Source organism: Aulonocara stuartgranti (genome assembly GCF_965226115.1).
Source record: "Aulonocara stuartgranti genome assembly, chromosome: 6".
Taxonomy (NCBI): Eukaryota; Metazoa; Chordata; class Actinopteri; order Cichliformes; family Cichlidae; genus Aulonocara; species Aulonocara stuartgranti.
Genome location: NC_138944.1, coordinates 27,638,631 through 27,654,496, shown reverse-complemented (window position 1 = coordinate 27,654,496; position 15,866 = coordinate 27,638,631). Strand labels below are relative to the sequence as shown.

Here is a 15,866-nt window from a genome sequence, read left to right as displayed (position 1 = left end):
GTCTGGAAAGAGTCCCAAAGCCATTTCTAAGGCTTTGGGACTCCGGTGAAGCACAGTGAGATCCATTATTCACAAATGGAGAAAACTTGGAACAGTGGTGAACCCCTCCCAGGAGTGACCAGCCTCACAACATTACTCCAAGAGCATATTGATGATTCATTCAGGAGGTCACAAAGAACCCTCAACAACATCTAAAGAACTGCTGGCCTCACTTGCCTCAGTTAAGGTCAGAGTTCACGATTCAACAATAAGAAAGAGTCAGGACAAAAATGGAGAAAAAAAAGGAGAAACCCACTACTGACCATAAAGAACACAAAGGCTCCCATTTATTTAAAAAAACAAACAAACCCCAAAACAAAACATGTTGATGAACCCAGAGACAAAAAATATTCTGTAGTCTAACACAAAAGTTTTGGGAAGCTTTAAGTCCTGTTACATCTGCATTAAACTGACAGTATTTCATGAAAAGAACATGATAGGTAATAACCAAATGCACCAGCAAGTCCTTCTCTGAGTGGCTTCAAAAAAATAAATAAATAAATAAAATGAAGGTTTTTGGAGGAAGCTTCATCAAAGTAGGACTTGGGTATGCTTGAAAACCATCCAGTGTAGGTGAATTAAAACAATTCTGCAAAGAACAGTGAGCCAAAATTCCTCCACGGTGGTGTGAAAGACTCGCAGCCAGTTATCACAAGTGCTTGATTGCAGTTCTTGCATCCAAGGGTGACAGAACCAGTTATTAGGCTGAGGGGGCAATTAGGATAGCTGTTTTCCCTCAATCATTTAAAAAATGCATTTTGTATTTACTCGAGTCACCCTTTTGCAGTTGGACAGCGGCAATTACTTTTTCACAGCACTGGAGCTCACACTTGGTTGAATTTTAATATAGAGTAAGTCTCAGTGTCCTGTCATCAATGAGATGTGAAAAACTGCAGCAAAGCTGAAGCTCGACCAAATTTGAAGCACAGCAAGCTCTACATCTATTTTGTCCTCAGTAGTACTTGTCCTCTTTTAATGACAGTCCTGATGTCGAGGCTACAAAGGGTTACATCTATACAAGAAAGCACACCTAATACTGAATAATACTCGTGTTTTTGTCGAGGAGAAGCTGGATTCAGGAAAGCTTCATAGCCAAACAGTTAAGTGAACAGGCCTTTAATGAGTGCATACAGATAAGACTGAAATCCAATCAGAGATTAAACAACCAGCCAGTGCACTCAGTGTAACAGTGGCTCCTAATCTGGAGGTCAGGACCCCATTGGGTTGCATAATGATTAACAGGATAGAAGAGTAAAAGGACTGACGGTCCGTTAGCTGCATTAGTGATAATGGGGTACTTCTGGTTGTTGTCAACATGAGAATAATGGATTTGTTTTAAAGATAATTCATAGATGAGCTCAGATTTGTTGAGTTGCAGATTTGTTACTTGTTCATGTTTAAAAAGTTTGAAAGCTTTATCCATAACTTGGAGTATTCATCATTGTATTTCAGGCTGTGTGTGCTTTATTTATATGCACTCCATTTATTGTGACTTGTATCATCATTTAATAAGCATTAGATAAATAACTTTACATATGCATTGTTGTGTTGCCTCCAAACTTGTAAAGACAGCAGTATATTCAAAGTACTGAGATGAGAATTTAAAACACAGTACTGTGTCTTTATTGAGAAGAAAATAGGTCTTCAACTTTCAGATTTATCTAACACTCTAAATCTTGGAGATAAAAGTCATTTTTAAGCCCTTCTGCAGTTGGCTGAGTCCTCTTTGTTTTTTTGGGACCATCTGCCACTTTCATAACTACATATACAGCTTCAGCACCTGATAGTTTTTGACCCTACACTGTGGACTGTGTTAGCTTTTCCCTCAGCAGCAGGCACAGTCTAGTCTAGGTTAATGCCCACCTCTTAATCTTAATCTCTCCTGCGTCTTTGCTCAGTGTTCCTCTCGCTTTGTCGTCTTCCTGCCTCCTAATACTCCAGTTATTTTCAGGCTGCTCAGGCTCAACCTATTTCTGGTGGGGTATTTTTACACTCTCACAGGTGGGGATGGGGATTCAGAGATGACCATGCCACCAAACACTCCCTGCAACTTGTTCAGTGCCTGTCTGCCATGTCTGTAAACTATGCAAAGTGTATGCACACTCACGCATGCCAATCAGCTATGCATGATACTCCTGACAGCCTTGCACACTCCTCGGACACGCCCCGGTCGGGTGACACCGGTCACTATGGGAACATAACACGGGCAGGCTCTCAGGTGTCACTCTTTCCAGTGGGGGCAGTAGGCTATATATCATCAAATGACCCGAGCAGGAAATTCAGCTGGCACCGACAGGGCCTTTCTATCTGTTTATAGACAAGACAAGGCAGGAGTGTCACAGGGCTCATACACACAGTCTCAGCTGCTGAGCAGGTTAAACTCAACTTGAACCTCAGAGACAAACGTGAGCCTCTGCTTTCATCAGCATATACCACATAGCAAGAGATAGAGTCAGATGCATGGGGAATAAACTGAAGAATGTGTATGCCTGAATAAGTGTGTGTGCGCGTGTGTGTGCCAGATGTCACAGCTGTCCAAGTCAGATTAACGCTGATAGTCTCAGACAGCCAGCCGGGCTTGCACGGGAGAGTGTGAGAGCATGGATTCATGGATTTTCCATGCATCAGATGGGGAATGAAAGAATTTCAAAATACTCGCACAGGCTCGTTGTTAGCAGAGGTTTCTTTGGTTTATGGAAAGTCACTCTCATGTTTTACACAACACGCACAAAAACCAAATTGTGACTGGATGTGGTAATGTGGTATTAGTCTCTTGTGCATGAAACAGTACTACAGTTTAAGGTTCAAAGCACATCAAAATCTACACACAACCATATTTTTAGTGAAATATTTAAACAAGTATTATTCTTGTTGACCATGTGATAAAATTTTAAGATGTGGGTCTATGTAGTGAACACAGCTATTGTTTATCTACAAAGTACAGTAAAATGTAAATTAAGTTATCAAAAATGTCTAAATATGTTTTTGGAAGCTTCAATACTGGATGGCACCAGCATGGTTGACAGAGATCAGCCGGCAAATAAGATGACATTTGCTAATGTCAGTGGCCGATTTATCTCTTGGTTTGCATACTTTAAAAAACGGATGGATAACGTTTTTTTATTGTTGTTACCCTGCTGGGTGGGTGGGTAACCAGTATGGACACCTAAGTTTGTGAATACGATAACTTCAGAATGAGTTGTGTTGGAGTTTCAAATTGATAACATAGGGATATCTTCTAGAAATTTCAGATGTATTCTAATCCTGCTGATCTCAAGGTCAGAGGTCAAATTTTCTGAAAATCTTGTGAACTCATGAATGAGGTGACGTAGGATTTTGAAATTGATGCCACAGGTATATCTGCCAGGAGGCTGAGGGGCAAAGGAATCTACATAGATTTCTTTTTTTCATTGGTATAGTACATAGTATAATTAACCAAAGAACAAAGAGGGGCAGCATGGTGGTGCTATGGTTAACTCTGTTGCCTCATAGCAACAAGGTCCTGGGTTTAAATCCACCATCTGTGGAGTTTAGTAGGTTAATTGGTGATTCTAAATTGGCTGTCTCTCTGTTCCTGTGACAGACTGGGGATCTGTCCAGGGGCCCTATGGCAGATAGGATAGACTCCAGCTCCTCTATGACCCTGATTTCTCATTACTGGCTACATGGTTTGGATCTTGTGGGAAAATTGAAAATTCTTTCATTATAAGTTGATATATTCAATTTGTATTGGGTCTATTTTCACAAAGAAAAGCATCACCTCATTAAAATATGGATGGTTGGATGGATGGATGTTAAACACAGAATATAAGCTTGGGTGTAATATTGGTCTGACACTTCCTAATCATTTATTAAGTAATACTGGAATTACATAATGAAGTGCCTCTGAATTTGTATTTAACATAAATTGGGGGGTTCACAAGATTACAGAACATTTATATTTGGAAAGAAAATAATATGTAGATTTAACTCAGGAGGTTTCCTGACAGTTGCATCTTTAGCAAAGTGGCCCCAAATTGTCATCATGTTTAGTCTTGACCTGTGAAACCCTGTCTTTTACCACCTAAATGGATTACAGCACATGATATTTTTCTCCTCCTCTGCTTCCTATGTGTCTGCTCTCTCATTCTTTCCATCTTTTCAGTTGTTAAAATAAAGGGTACTTTGGCCTACTTCTGCATCTCCCCTACCCATCTGCGCATACACACACACACACACCTCAGGGTTTAAGTGGTAGCTGCTGCTGCCATTCACGCAGGGTGAGCAGAGCGATCCACTATGAGCGAGGGTCGAATTACTGTTACTGGCGCTGAAATACCTCCGAGGCCTTTGGCTTGGGTTTTTGTAGCTAACATGAATACATACAATACATAAAGCCCCAGTTCTTCTTTTGGCATCTTCTCTTTTCTCTTCTGCTTCAATATTTTTGAGCTCTCTATCAAAAACATGCACACTTACATTAGTCACTGTGTTTAATCGCTGCATTTATTTCAGTTTCAGCTCACATAACCAATCATTAACCACCTCCACCTCCCACCCACTGTCTGTTTGCTGTCTCCTCCACAAACACACACACACACGCACACATGAACTATACAAAACACAAACAGTAGTCCTGCTCTCCCCTAAATACAGTACTCTACTCTGAGAGTAAATTATACATGGCTGTGCTCTAAATGTTTTACAGTCTTTAAAACACCTAACGAATACCAGCCTGCATTTAAAACCCTGTACTGAGGAGAGACTGCTCCTCTCTTCCTGATGTATCTTCAAAGAGCTGCTTTCATGTTAACACTTTTTTCTTCAAGGGTCAGTTTAGAATTAGAGTTTAGGACTTAGCTAGGAGATGTTGTGTGTGAATGAGGGGCCTCACAAAGATAGAAATATAAGCTTTATGTATGTGTTTCTCTGTGGGTGGGTGAGTGTAAGAGAGTGACACACAGAGTGATGAAAGACAAGAAAAAGAAGTGGATGCCAGTGGGAAACATCTGTTCATCACTTATGTAACAATAAAGAAAAGTGATATTGTTTTCATAGCTACAGATGCACTGTGCTTGTGTGTGCTCTTCTTCAAGAACAATATGTGCAGTGGAACTAAAAAAGAGAAATTGAAATAAAATATGTTGTATTTTATTTCAATTTCTCTCTTTTTTTAATATAATACATTGTAAATGGAGTTTGTATGTTCTCTCTATGTCTGCGTGGGTACTCTAGCATACTCCCACAACCCAACGTACTTGTATATATACTTTGTAGGGTTAGGTTAATTAGTGGTGCCGGCCAATAAATTCAAATGTATTCTCAGTGATCAACTTTAATCTGGTATGTATCCTGTAATTTGCCACCAGTCTGTATATGTGAAAAGCAGAATCAGAGAGTGTGGGCCTGCATTTAACGGTTTGGGTGCTAACTGTAATCTCTACTAATCTGGATTAAATGTCTAAACAGCATTGGTCTCTTCTCTTTCATTCATCTTTGGCCTCTGGTTACACAACTGCTCCTGAAAGCATGGCGTGCGGGTGCATTGGTGTGAGGGTGGTAAATCACCTCTGGTTTTCCTGATTCTCTCCTCTCCTACAGGATAGAGTCCAAATCAGAGCCTAGGTTAGAGGATTGAGGTTATCGCTGCGGCATATGGGAACATTTTGGATAAAATTGAAAGAGGACACTGAGCAGTGTGTCAGCGACGTGGCGTCATTCTAATTTGGTTTCAGCTGATGAAAAAATGCTGGGGGAAGGGTGAGCAGGGAAGGAGCAGGTTCCTCTGTCAGGAAAATAGAAAGGCACAAATCCAGGGCCTGTGTAAGCATGTGTCCTGTGAGTAAATGCTTCACATATGGGCTGCAAATAATGATGGAAGAACCGCCAGGTGATATCTTTCTTAGACAGAGAACTATGTTATTTATCGCCAAGGGGAAATTCAAATACCTAGGAGCTCATTTTAAAGAAACAATCATCCTTCCAGTCATAACCATAAAAGGATTAGATGTGTAAAATAATTTAAGAAATTGTGGTAAAAACAGGAGGTGCAGTCCATCCAGGTTGATGCAGGAGGCAGAATGTGTACGAGTGTGAGATGATGTTTTAGGTGGCTTCACTTCCCAGAGTGTCCACTGTTGTCCATTATAGGTTTCAGTTTCTTCACCACAGTTTCATACAGGCCTAATGGACATATTTTATCAATTTTGCTGCAAATTTACAAAACAATCCTCATCATTCAGGAGCCATTTAAATTTTCTCTCTAGCCCAAAACAGTTGAAGAACATGGTATTGTGACTCGTGCATGATAAAATCTACGTGGAGCTGATTTTTTCTGTCTGTGTTCAGATAGCGTTATCTTATGAATGCCTTGTGCTACCATGATAAACCAAATATTCATGTAAAGCTTGTGTTCTCTTCTTTATGAAACCATTTGAATGAGAGTTATGATCATTTAAAGAGCACTTGTAAAAAAGTGAGTCCAGCCTTCTGCCAAGCAGAGTTGGCTTTTTCCACCAGCTTATCCAGCCGTCTCAGTGGGAAGAAGAGGCGGCTCTGTCTCTTCCTGTAGAGAGCATTGGTGTTCAGCAACCAGTCCAACTTGCCATCCAATAGGACCTGTCCTTGCCTTGTATGGAGACTGGCAGATGGGATGCTCTAGCTCTACTGAAATCAATCACCATCTCCTTGGTTTTAGTTGTGTTAAGTGGGAGGCAGCTCCCACTGCATCAGTCCCTGAAGGCCTCACCAAGGTTCCTGTATTAGTGCTCTTGTCCACTACTGATTCATGTCACAATAACTGTGTCATCACAGTATTTTTGCATGTATTTAAAGTCCGCTGTTTATAGTGTTAACATGAATGGTGCTAAAACAGGCCACTGTGCGCCCGCTGTATCACACCTCACCGTCCCAGAAACACAGTTGACCAGCCTGACGAACTGAGGTCATACTAACAGTTTGTTACCCAGGACATCAGGAAGGGATCCACACCCAACCCCTCCAATATGAGAGGCTGGAGTTTGTCCAAAACACTAGAGAAATCAATACACTAGATTCTCACATGCATCCTGGCTCTCTAGGTGTGTGTAGGTCCTGTGCAGCATGTAAAGGACTGTATACAATGTGGTCCTGGTGACAAAAACTGGAGGGGTCCTGGACACGAAGCCTAGACTCAAGAGGGGGAGGGCCAGACACTCCAGGGTCTTTATAATTTGGTAGGTTAAGGTCATATATTTTTCTCAACCGGTCAATATACTCTGAGCGCCGGTTTGAGAGAGGATGTTTTCCACTATTACAGGACCACTTTCCTTTGGCTGCTTCAGGCTTCTCTTCAGTTCCCACTCCAGACACCTGAGCTTCTCCTTGTCCTCCTCTTCGAATGCCTGCTTTTTTTCTAGTTAAGGAGCTTTTTCATGATCCAGGATTTATTTATTTATTGGGAAAGCAGCCACATGTTTCTAACTGGAGCCACAGCATGCCTACAAAAGCTAATGTAGTCCCTGATGGTGTCCATCCTGCTGTCATTGTCCACATCTATGTTGTTATCCTGTGACTCCAGCAGCACACTCCAGTCTGGGCACTTGAAACACTCCCTAAGACACCGGAGACAATTTCTTGAATAAGCGGGTGGTAACAAGCCGCCTCATTACACAGGGTTTATGTGTGGGCTGAAGAAAGACCAGATTGTGATCTGATCTGACAAGTGGTGGTAAAGCAGAGATATCATTCACATTAGCATCTTAATGCTAATCAGTGCTTGTTTATTCTAACTAAAGAGCTGAAAAATATTTGCTGATTAATTCTACCAACAGTAATAGAATACCAGTCTCTTTTTCTGTGTTATATAATGTTGTAAATAGAACATGTTGATGAGTTTTGGCCTGTTTTAACTGATCATACAGAAGAATCCACAGGTGTTTTATTTATTCTGTGATATTTTAAAGAAATATTCACCCATTTTATGCAAAGAGCTGCACTCTGTGTCCCCATCCACCACCTTTACATCTGTGTTTTCCTGTCCTTCTTCCACAGGCTGTAACCGGGAAGAGCTTTGGAGACAAGGACTTCCGCAGTGCGTTGGAGAACGGCATCCTGTTATGCGAGTAAGCCTGTGACCTCACTTCATATCACTTTTTGATGTCTCAAGCATCACCAACATGCACAAACTCCCATAAGACTCAATAAATCTCGGCCTCTCCTCCTCCTCTACACAGGCTCCTAAGTGCGATCAAACCAGGACTCGTCAAGAAGATCAACAGGCTGCCCACCCCCATCGCCGGGCTGGTAAGGAAACACTCTCCAGTGCGACACTGATCTCTGTAAATCACCCCTGTTCAAGTGATGAACTGACCGGCTGTTGCTGTCTCCTCCAGGATAACCTGTCAGTCTTTCTGCGTGGCTGCGAGGAGTTGGGCCTGAAGGGCGCCCAGCTGTTTGACCCAGGGGACCTGCAGGACACTTCCATACGAGCTAACCTCAAGTAAATGAGTGAATGTGCAAATGTGTGGTTTGTGTTTTTTTACAGTAGCAGAGTAACATGCAATAGTAATATTCTTCTCTCTTGTTAGGGACTCAGACTGCAACCGCAAACTAAAGAATGTGAGTTGTTACCATTTTTTTTCTTTCGTTAGCTTGAGTATTAGTCTGTTTGGCATTTATAGATATACCCTAAACCCCTGTGGCTGTGTCTCTCAGGTGCTGAACACAGTGTACTGGTTGGGGAAAGCTGCCAGTGGCTGTGCTTCCTATAGTGGGCCTACTCTAAACCTCAAGGAGTTCGAGGGGCTTCTTGCTCAGATGAAGTTGGTGAGTGAAATCACAGTGAGGTACAGAAATGGCAGATGGTGTGGGGGATGGACCTGTTAGTTTCCTGTCTTTGTTGGGGTGTCCGAGATGGGAAACAGGAGACGGGTTTGTTTTTGTTACACAACAACACCTGCAGACAGGATATGAAAAATTGTTCAGACTGGATCTGTGGACTCCATTGAATCAAGTCTGTTTAAATAAAATACCCTTTTCTAGTTTTTGCTTCTTAGACTTGACGACCCATAACTGAGCTTCATCATGCATTGCTCCTGCTTCACACAGTCGACTGCATATTAACCTGAGATACCATTAATTTGAGATCTGTGGACTCAGTGGTGTCTTTTAAAAACAGCTAAAAACTCATCTTTTTAAACATGCTTTTGGTTGATTTTTGTTTTTATGTTTTAGCTTTACAAATACAAATACAATTTTACTTACTTAATTTACTTAACCTGATGTGTGTGCAGGAGAGCGAGGAAGGAGGGGACAGTTCACAGAAGCGCAATGTTAGAGACAGCGGTTATGACTGCTGGGACTCTGAGAGGAGTGAGTCCCTTTCTCCGCCACGGCACACTCGAGACAACTCCCTAGACAGGTGAGACACATCTGTCAACACTCCTGAACATGCTGTATAATTTGCTGTTGCAGGCACAAGGGTATTTAAAATGGACCTATTATGCTATTCCTAATTTCCTAACGATGGCAGATGCTTATATTAGGCATGGCCAAAGTTTATAATAAAAAGGTCAGTGGGGGCTGCGAGGCTCAGGTTTCAGACTGCTGTCGACATTCATACAGAGTTTTTCGCTTTGTTCTGTATGATGTCACAGAGAAAGAACGGGTTCCCTTCCCACCAGGTGTTCACACCTTATTTTTAAATGGAGGTGGGGGCATGGATCTAAATATGGACAAAAGTAATGGTCCATCTACACATCACACCTACAAGAGCTGCTCAGCCCGCAGAAACCCATGCCATGAAGCATCCGGCACACAGTTTTTGTTCTGATGTTAGAGTGTATCAGAAGAGAGCACTGCACTGCTTTTATCTTTGCCAGGCCAACTCTGGGCCCCAAGCCTTATGTTTGACACCCCTGGTCTACCCTGAATTGCACAGCTTTTGACCTCCATTTGTGTTCAAACAAGTGTCCCATCAGTGACTTCAGTTACATCATGTCTAATGTATTCTGGTATGTGTCCTTTTGTTCTTGCCAGTCTGGATTCCTTTGGCTCACGCTCGCAGCACAGCCCTTCTCCCGACGTCGTGAATCGAGGAAACAGCGACGGTCAGTTCTGATGAAATGCCTCTGAAGTGGATCCTGTTTTTATATTTTCAGAGAGCTGTTTGCTTCTCACCACTTCTACTGTGTCAAGCCTTTGTTGTTAAGCTGGTGGCCTGCAAAGCTCCCAAATGACTCTCAAAGGAAAACTTCAAAAGTGTAGATACCCAAATACTCAACTACAGCATTCCTTTAAATACAAATCTGCTCGTCCAGAATTAGACTCACTGCTGTTCGACAGCATGTTGGTTGTTTAACCTTCATATAGTGCAACTGGTCAGACTGGCTGAGGGCAACAGCTGAATATCACAGTGTGTGTGTGTGTGTGTGTGTGTGTGTGTGTGTGTGTGTGTGTGTGTGTGTGTGTGTGTGTGTGTGTGTGTGTGTGTGTGTGTGTGTGAGTGAGTGAGATGGAGGGAGGGGGTATCACAGACATCCTGTTTGTGTCTTTTATGTCGACACTATAATGTACCGTATGCTCAGCAGGGTTACAAGAAAAACACTACCCCCAAACCGGTTCCTTTAGGTCATGGAGGTAGGAGTAGAAAGGACTTTGTGATGTTGCTATAAATTGATAAAATGCTTAAAAGTATCTATAATGATCATGTCACAAGTAATAAAAAAATATGGTGTTACTGTTTCTTTGGCAACATTTAGAAAGAACATTTACACAAAAGATTACCATGTGATCTGTGTCTGAGTGCTTCAGCTGGGTAATGACATCTCATCCGTGGGTGTTCGCACCTGGTATAAATAATTGGTACTAATCTCATTATCTTGATCCTGCACTTATTGTGGTTGTTAATGTGCAAATTAGTTATCTGGAGCCTGTCGAACTTGTTGACAAACAGGATTCATGCCAAAGGGGATTGTCACTGCCTTCAGTCACTTTTTGTGAATGAAGGCTGGTTGGGCTAGTGGGAGATATTTGCTGTCAGGGCTTTGAGGCAGAAGGCGTTCCTTTCTTTGATGTTATTTTCAGTTTTCAGTTGCAGTTTGGTTAGATTTGAGAAATAGCTCTGCTCGGGCAAGTTTAGGAAAAGATGGTTTGCGTTGATGCATCCTTTTAACAACATTAACCACATCTTAGATTGCAGTCTGGGAGGCAAACTCCTGCTATGTAAGAATCTGATGAGTCTTTTTTAAGCTACCAGGAGGAACTGAAGTGGCCTTTAAAATGTATTGGCTGCATTTAAATGTCGTTTCTCTTCTCCTGATAAGAGTCAACTACAGATTGCATCTCAGTGTCAGTGAAAACTGGGTCCTGTATTTCTCTATGTGTTATATCGAAGGCCTAATTTGAAGTAACTGCACGACCTTCAGCATTATTTTCTCTGTAATGCTCTGTTGCTCTTTGTTGCCCAGGGCGAGGCAGCGACTCGGAGGCCGATGCCCCCAACAGGAAGCCAGATGTGCGGAAGGATGACATGTTGGCCAGAAGGACTTCCAGCAAAGAAGCAAGAAGTTCTGTCCCCTTTAACCAGTTTCTTCCTAACCGAACCAACGCCACCTCCTACGTCCCAACTCCACGGCGAAAACCACATACGGAAGAGAGAGAGCAGCGGAGGTAATGAGCAACATATTAAAAATAAATTATTTGGCTTTAAATGATTTCCAAAGCAATACAAGTGTCACTGTGAAAAAACAAAAACCGAGGTGAAAAAAGAGGTAAAAGCACAAAAAACACAAATGTGCTTTTTTTAATCTTCCTGCCATTCCTCAGTCAGCCACAAGCTACTGCAGATCAATGCAAAAAAATTACACTCCTCCACAAAACCTCCAAGACTGTCACTTGGGCACCTGAGAACAATGGGGAAAAACAGGAAGAGGAAGTGGTCACCCAGGAAGTGTTGGAGCAGAGGAGGATGCAGAAGCTGGAGAAGGCAGGAATTAAAGTTCTTCCTGCTGTCGTTCGCTACAGCAGGTCAGGGAGGATGGGCATGACAACTCCTGCCTCTGCTGTGGTGGAGAAACGGTTTTGTTTACATGCACTAACATGAACTTCTGATGGTAGAAACAGGTGCTCTGGATGAACCTTTGGCTTAGTGATGCTGTCTGCCTGTAACTGTCTTGCTGCTTTAAGGAGAATGTTTGTGTGATAGCCCACTGATGTCTGTTGTGACTGTGAACTAACTGATTTGTCATTGCTGGTTTTATGGAGAAGAGACATATAGGAGCAGTTAAGCCATGTCACTTTGTGTTGTGATAGAGGTTTCAGCTGACGGGAATTCTGTGTGGTTGTGTCATGTTTCTAAAACACATAAAGACACATCTGACTACTGACCTGGACTAACAACCGTTTGGGCGCATGTCAATCAAAACCCGCACATTACTATCCTCTGAAACTGCCTCGCTGCACTACCCCGTCTCTAACCCCAGCCCTCCCGAAACGGAGGAAAAGGAACCGAGGTCACCATCTCCGAACATCATCCTCCGCCGTGATAACGACTTTTTGAGCTCCCAGAAGTCTGCGTGGGATTCCCCCTCTGACGGGGAAGAGGAAGCAGCAGTGCGGAAAGTTCCAGATGTCCGGAAGGATGACTTGGCGTCCAGGCGAGCTCATCGTGGCACAGTCGCACCCAAAGTGCACCAGTTCATCCCTCCTCCATTATGTACCGATAAAGACAGAGAGCGCTGGGAGGGCATCAGACGAGCCTCGCAGCAAATGCTTCAGGAGAAGGAGATCAGGTTAGCAAAGCGTGGTGTTGTTTTGACTCCATTTCCTCTCGCTCACCTCTAAACGTTCTTCTCACTCTTTGTTTCTTTGCCTGTTGCGGTCACTTGTGGTTTGATGTGTTGCGCTCCACTTTGATGTGTGCCGTGTGATGCTGCTGTACTGGCTCTGTGGTTGGACAGTGAGAAGGAGGCGGTTGCTGACATCATTACACGCAAAGACAACCCCTTCCTAAACTCTCCCTCTTGCCACGAGGAGGAGGAGGATGAGGAGGACGAGGGACACGAGGGGAAGGTTAAAGCGATGCCTAATAAGCAGAAGGACGACCTGGCTCGTAGACGGGCTCAGAGTAGGCCCCTCCCTCACAGGGACGGCCCGGTCAGCTTTGTGTCTTCCTCCATGAGCCAGGCAGATATGCAGAAGTGGGAGAGACTCAGGATGAGTGAACCAAGGTGCCCAAAACACACACAGTCTGTTTCAGCAAACACGCAAGACAATGCATGTAAATGCTGCTGTATGCAAAGTGTGTGATCTTTAAGAGGTGACAAGAGAATGGGTGGTGTGGGTGGGTGTGTTTCTTGTTTTATTTTAGTCTTCATCAGATCATCAAACTATTTATTGGTAAGCAGTTCTCATATAAAGAAGTGTTTAATTCATTTTTTAGCTGAAGCAATATAGATTCAGTTTGTGTCAGCCACTTTAAACCCCCCAGCAGGGTGTGACACAGAAGAGTATCACGTCTGGTGTTTTAATTGGAAATGTTATCAAAAAGGTGGAGGATAATGAAACTGAAAATGAGATGCTTTCTATAGAATTTAAAAAGGCAGAAAATTGAATATTCAGCTATCTAAAACCCAAACAACAAAAACATAAGTGAAATTATAATTTTAGAATAAATAATTGTTGTAAAAAAAACCAACACGTTCAGCCCGTTAAACAGCCAGAGGAAAATTCAGAGATTTTGTTTCAGACTTGATTGCTAAATGAGATAATAAATGATAATAAATGAGATAGGTATGAGTTTTAAAACGTTTCAGAGTAGCTTTGTTTCACTTCAGCTTTTTATTGTATAAAATGTTTTGTTACAGTGTATGTTTTATTAGTTTCAGTGTCACTTTGATTATTTTAGTTGATAAGGATAAGAACAGGTATTGTAGTACAAACCTTGTGTTGTAGACGTCATAGTCTCAATAAGCATATCTAACAAAGCCTCCTCTGAAGACATATTTCTATAATATTATTTTTTGGCACAATAGCATTTCTGTTTGTTTTCATTTTTTAAAGCATGTTTTTGTTTATTTTGATTTAGGTTTTTAAAAAATTCACACTAAGTTTTAAGTTTTGGTCAACAATAATAACCTTACAACACAGTGGTATCAGTTTTTGGATCTTGTTCCTGGCAAGTGAGCATAGTTCTCAAAATGTCTAATTTTACTACACACCTGTGCCACGGCACTATTTGGCTCATTCGTGCTGTTGGCAAAGTGACACATTAATAAAAGTTTAAAAACATTAGGCGTAGTAGTGTTTTTCAGTGTTTATGCAAGGGAACAAAAGGGTCCCTTTAGCCTTTTGCTAGGTGGTTGCTAGACAACACGATGATAACATCATAGTATCTGATATAGATAAAAACCTTCAGGGGCCTAAATGTATCTGTGTACCAAGTTTAGTGGCTCAACTCCTAATGGTCCAGGAGGAGTTTGCGGACAAACAAGCAAACAGACAGACGTTTCCGTATCATAGTCACATTTATTACATTTACGAACAATTAAATAATCATCAACAATGTGAGCTGTCACTAGTTAAGCCTTTAAATTAAATAACGTTTATAGCCCTCCCAACAGTCTCTTACTGTTAGATATTTAGAGTAATTTTAAATTACATCTCTCTGGACTTTCCCTTCTTCCCTCGTCTCTGTTGTCCCCCTGTGTTCTCGCCTGCTGTTTGTTCTCCTCATCATTGTGCACTTCAGTCCTCTTCAGTCTTCTTTGACAGGACTTGAAAAGGAGCAGGGAATTGGCCGGTGTGTATGAGACCGTGTGTGAGACCAAAAAAGAGGCGACTGTTGGCTGCGAGCACTGCTTGGCTTTGTTTTTCTCCGCCTGTGCTGATGTCATTAGATAGGATAAAGACTTTTTTGTGTTCCCAGAGGAGCAGCAGTGAGCAGAAAATGTGACCACCTAGAATAGATCAAATCCTTACTGTGTGTGTGTGTGTGTGTGTGTGTGTGTCTGTGTCTGTGTCTGTGTGCGAACATGAGTGTTTGAGTAATTTGGATATAAAATCCCATGCTTTGTCCTCTTTTGTGCATCCATCCTCACTATCTGACTCAACATTTCCATGTAATCCTTCTTTTGTTTTCACAGTCTCATCCTCCGTCTGTAGTTGCTCATTATTTCTTTTCCCCCTGCTTGTGGTGTTGCTGGTGTTGTGTGTGTGTGTGTTTGTGGCTGTGGGTCTTAATTTGTGAGACTGTATGTACAGTGATACTAGCCCAGGCCCCGTGTGTCAGGCCTGCCTGGTGAAAAATTATGGAGGTCCCTTCAGCGGATCAGCAAAGGCTGGACGAGGTCAAGGCAAAGTTGTGACCTTTGGGGCCGTGACTGAGATCGAGCAGCCAATAGACACAGTCATGTCGAGTGAAGGCGAGGAGACGGAGTTACTTAGACGACTCCTTTCCAAGGCAACCATAGCCATGCCTACCATTGGCCTGGGCTCCCAGCTTTCAGAGTGGGAACGCAGGTATGGACGCGGCCAAACAGAGGCAACTTAGTGGTTTGAATTCCAAGTCGCTTGCATTAGTATGGATCGCACCAGGGAAGCTTTTGTGCTGCATCACTTGTTGCATTGCTCCTACTTGAATTTGTATAATAGGTAGTTTGAATGGTCTTTCCTGCAATGTCCTGATTTGCTTGTAGTTTTAATGGGCAAGGAAAGCCTACACATTGACACACACACACATGCATGTAGTAAATACTGCAGCAAATGGAGTTTGATAAATCTGCCGGGCAGCTCATACGTCAGCTGTAGGGGTTTTTCCTGGTTCAGAATGAGCCTTTAATAGAAGACCATGTACACAAGCACTATTACAT

At 42.4% G+C, this 15,866-nt stretch overlaps 1 protein-coding gene across 8 annotated transcripts in view; it reads left to right on the top strand.

Moving 5' to 3' along the window:
* The window catches only part of LOC309709199 (LIM and calponin homology domains-containing protein 1-like), a 31,328-nt gene that overhangs the window by 1,857 nt on the left and 13,605 nt on the right, over positions 1–15,866 (top strand). For 2 of the 8 annotated variants that reach the window (XM_082537727.1, XM_082537728.1), the window contains exons 2-9: positions 8,050–8,120; positions 8,232–8,301; positions 8,391–8,497; positions 8,586–8,616; positions 8,713–8,823; positions 9,291–9,418; positions 10,036–10,106; positions 11,466–11,667. In XM_082537727.1, the coding sequence (XP_082393853.1) occupies positions 8,050–8,120; positions 8,232–8,301; positions 8,391–8,497; positions 8,586–8,616; positions 8,713–8,823; positions 9,291–9,418; positions 10,036–10,106; positions 11,466–11,667 (791 nt within the window). Of the gene's footprint in view, positions 1–8,049; positions 8,121–8,231; positions 8,302–8,390; positions 8,498–8,585; positions 8,617–8,712; positions 8,824–9,290; positions 9,419–10,035; positions 10,107–11,465; positions 11,668–11,726; positions 12,789–12,956; positions 13,227–15,258; positions 15,517–15,866 lie in introns of those variants that run through there. The other 6 variants (XM_082537722.1, XM_082537721.1, XM_082537723.1 and 3 more) reach the window with 5 other exon arrangements.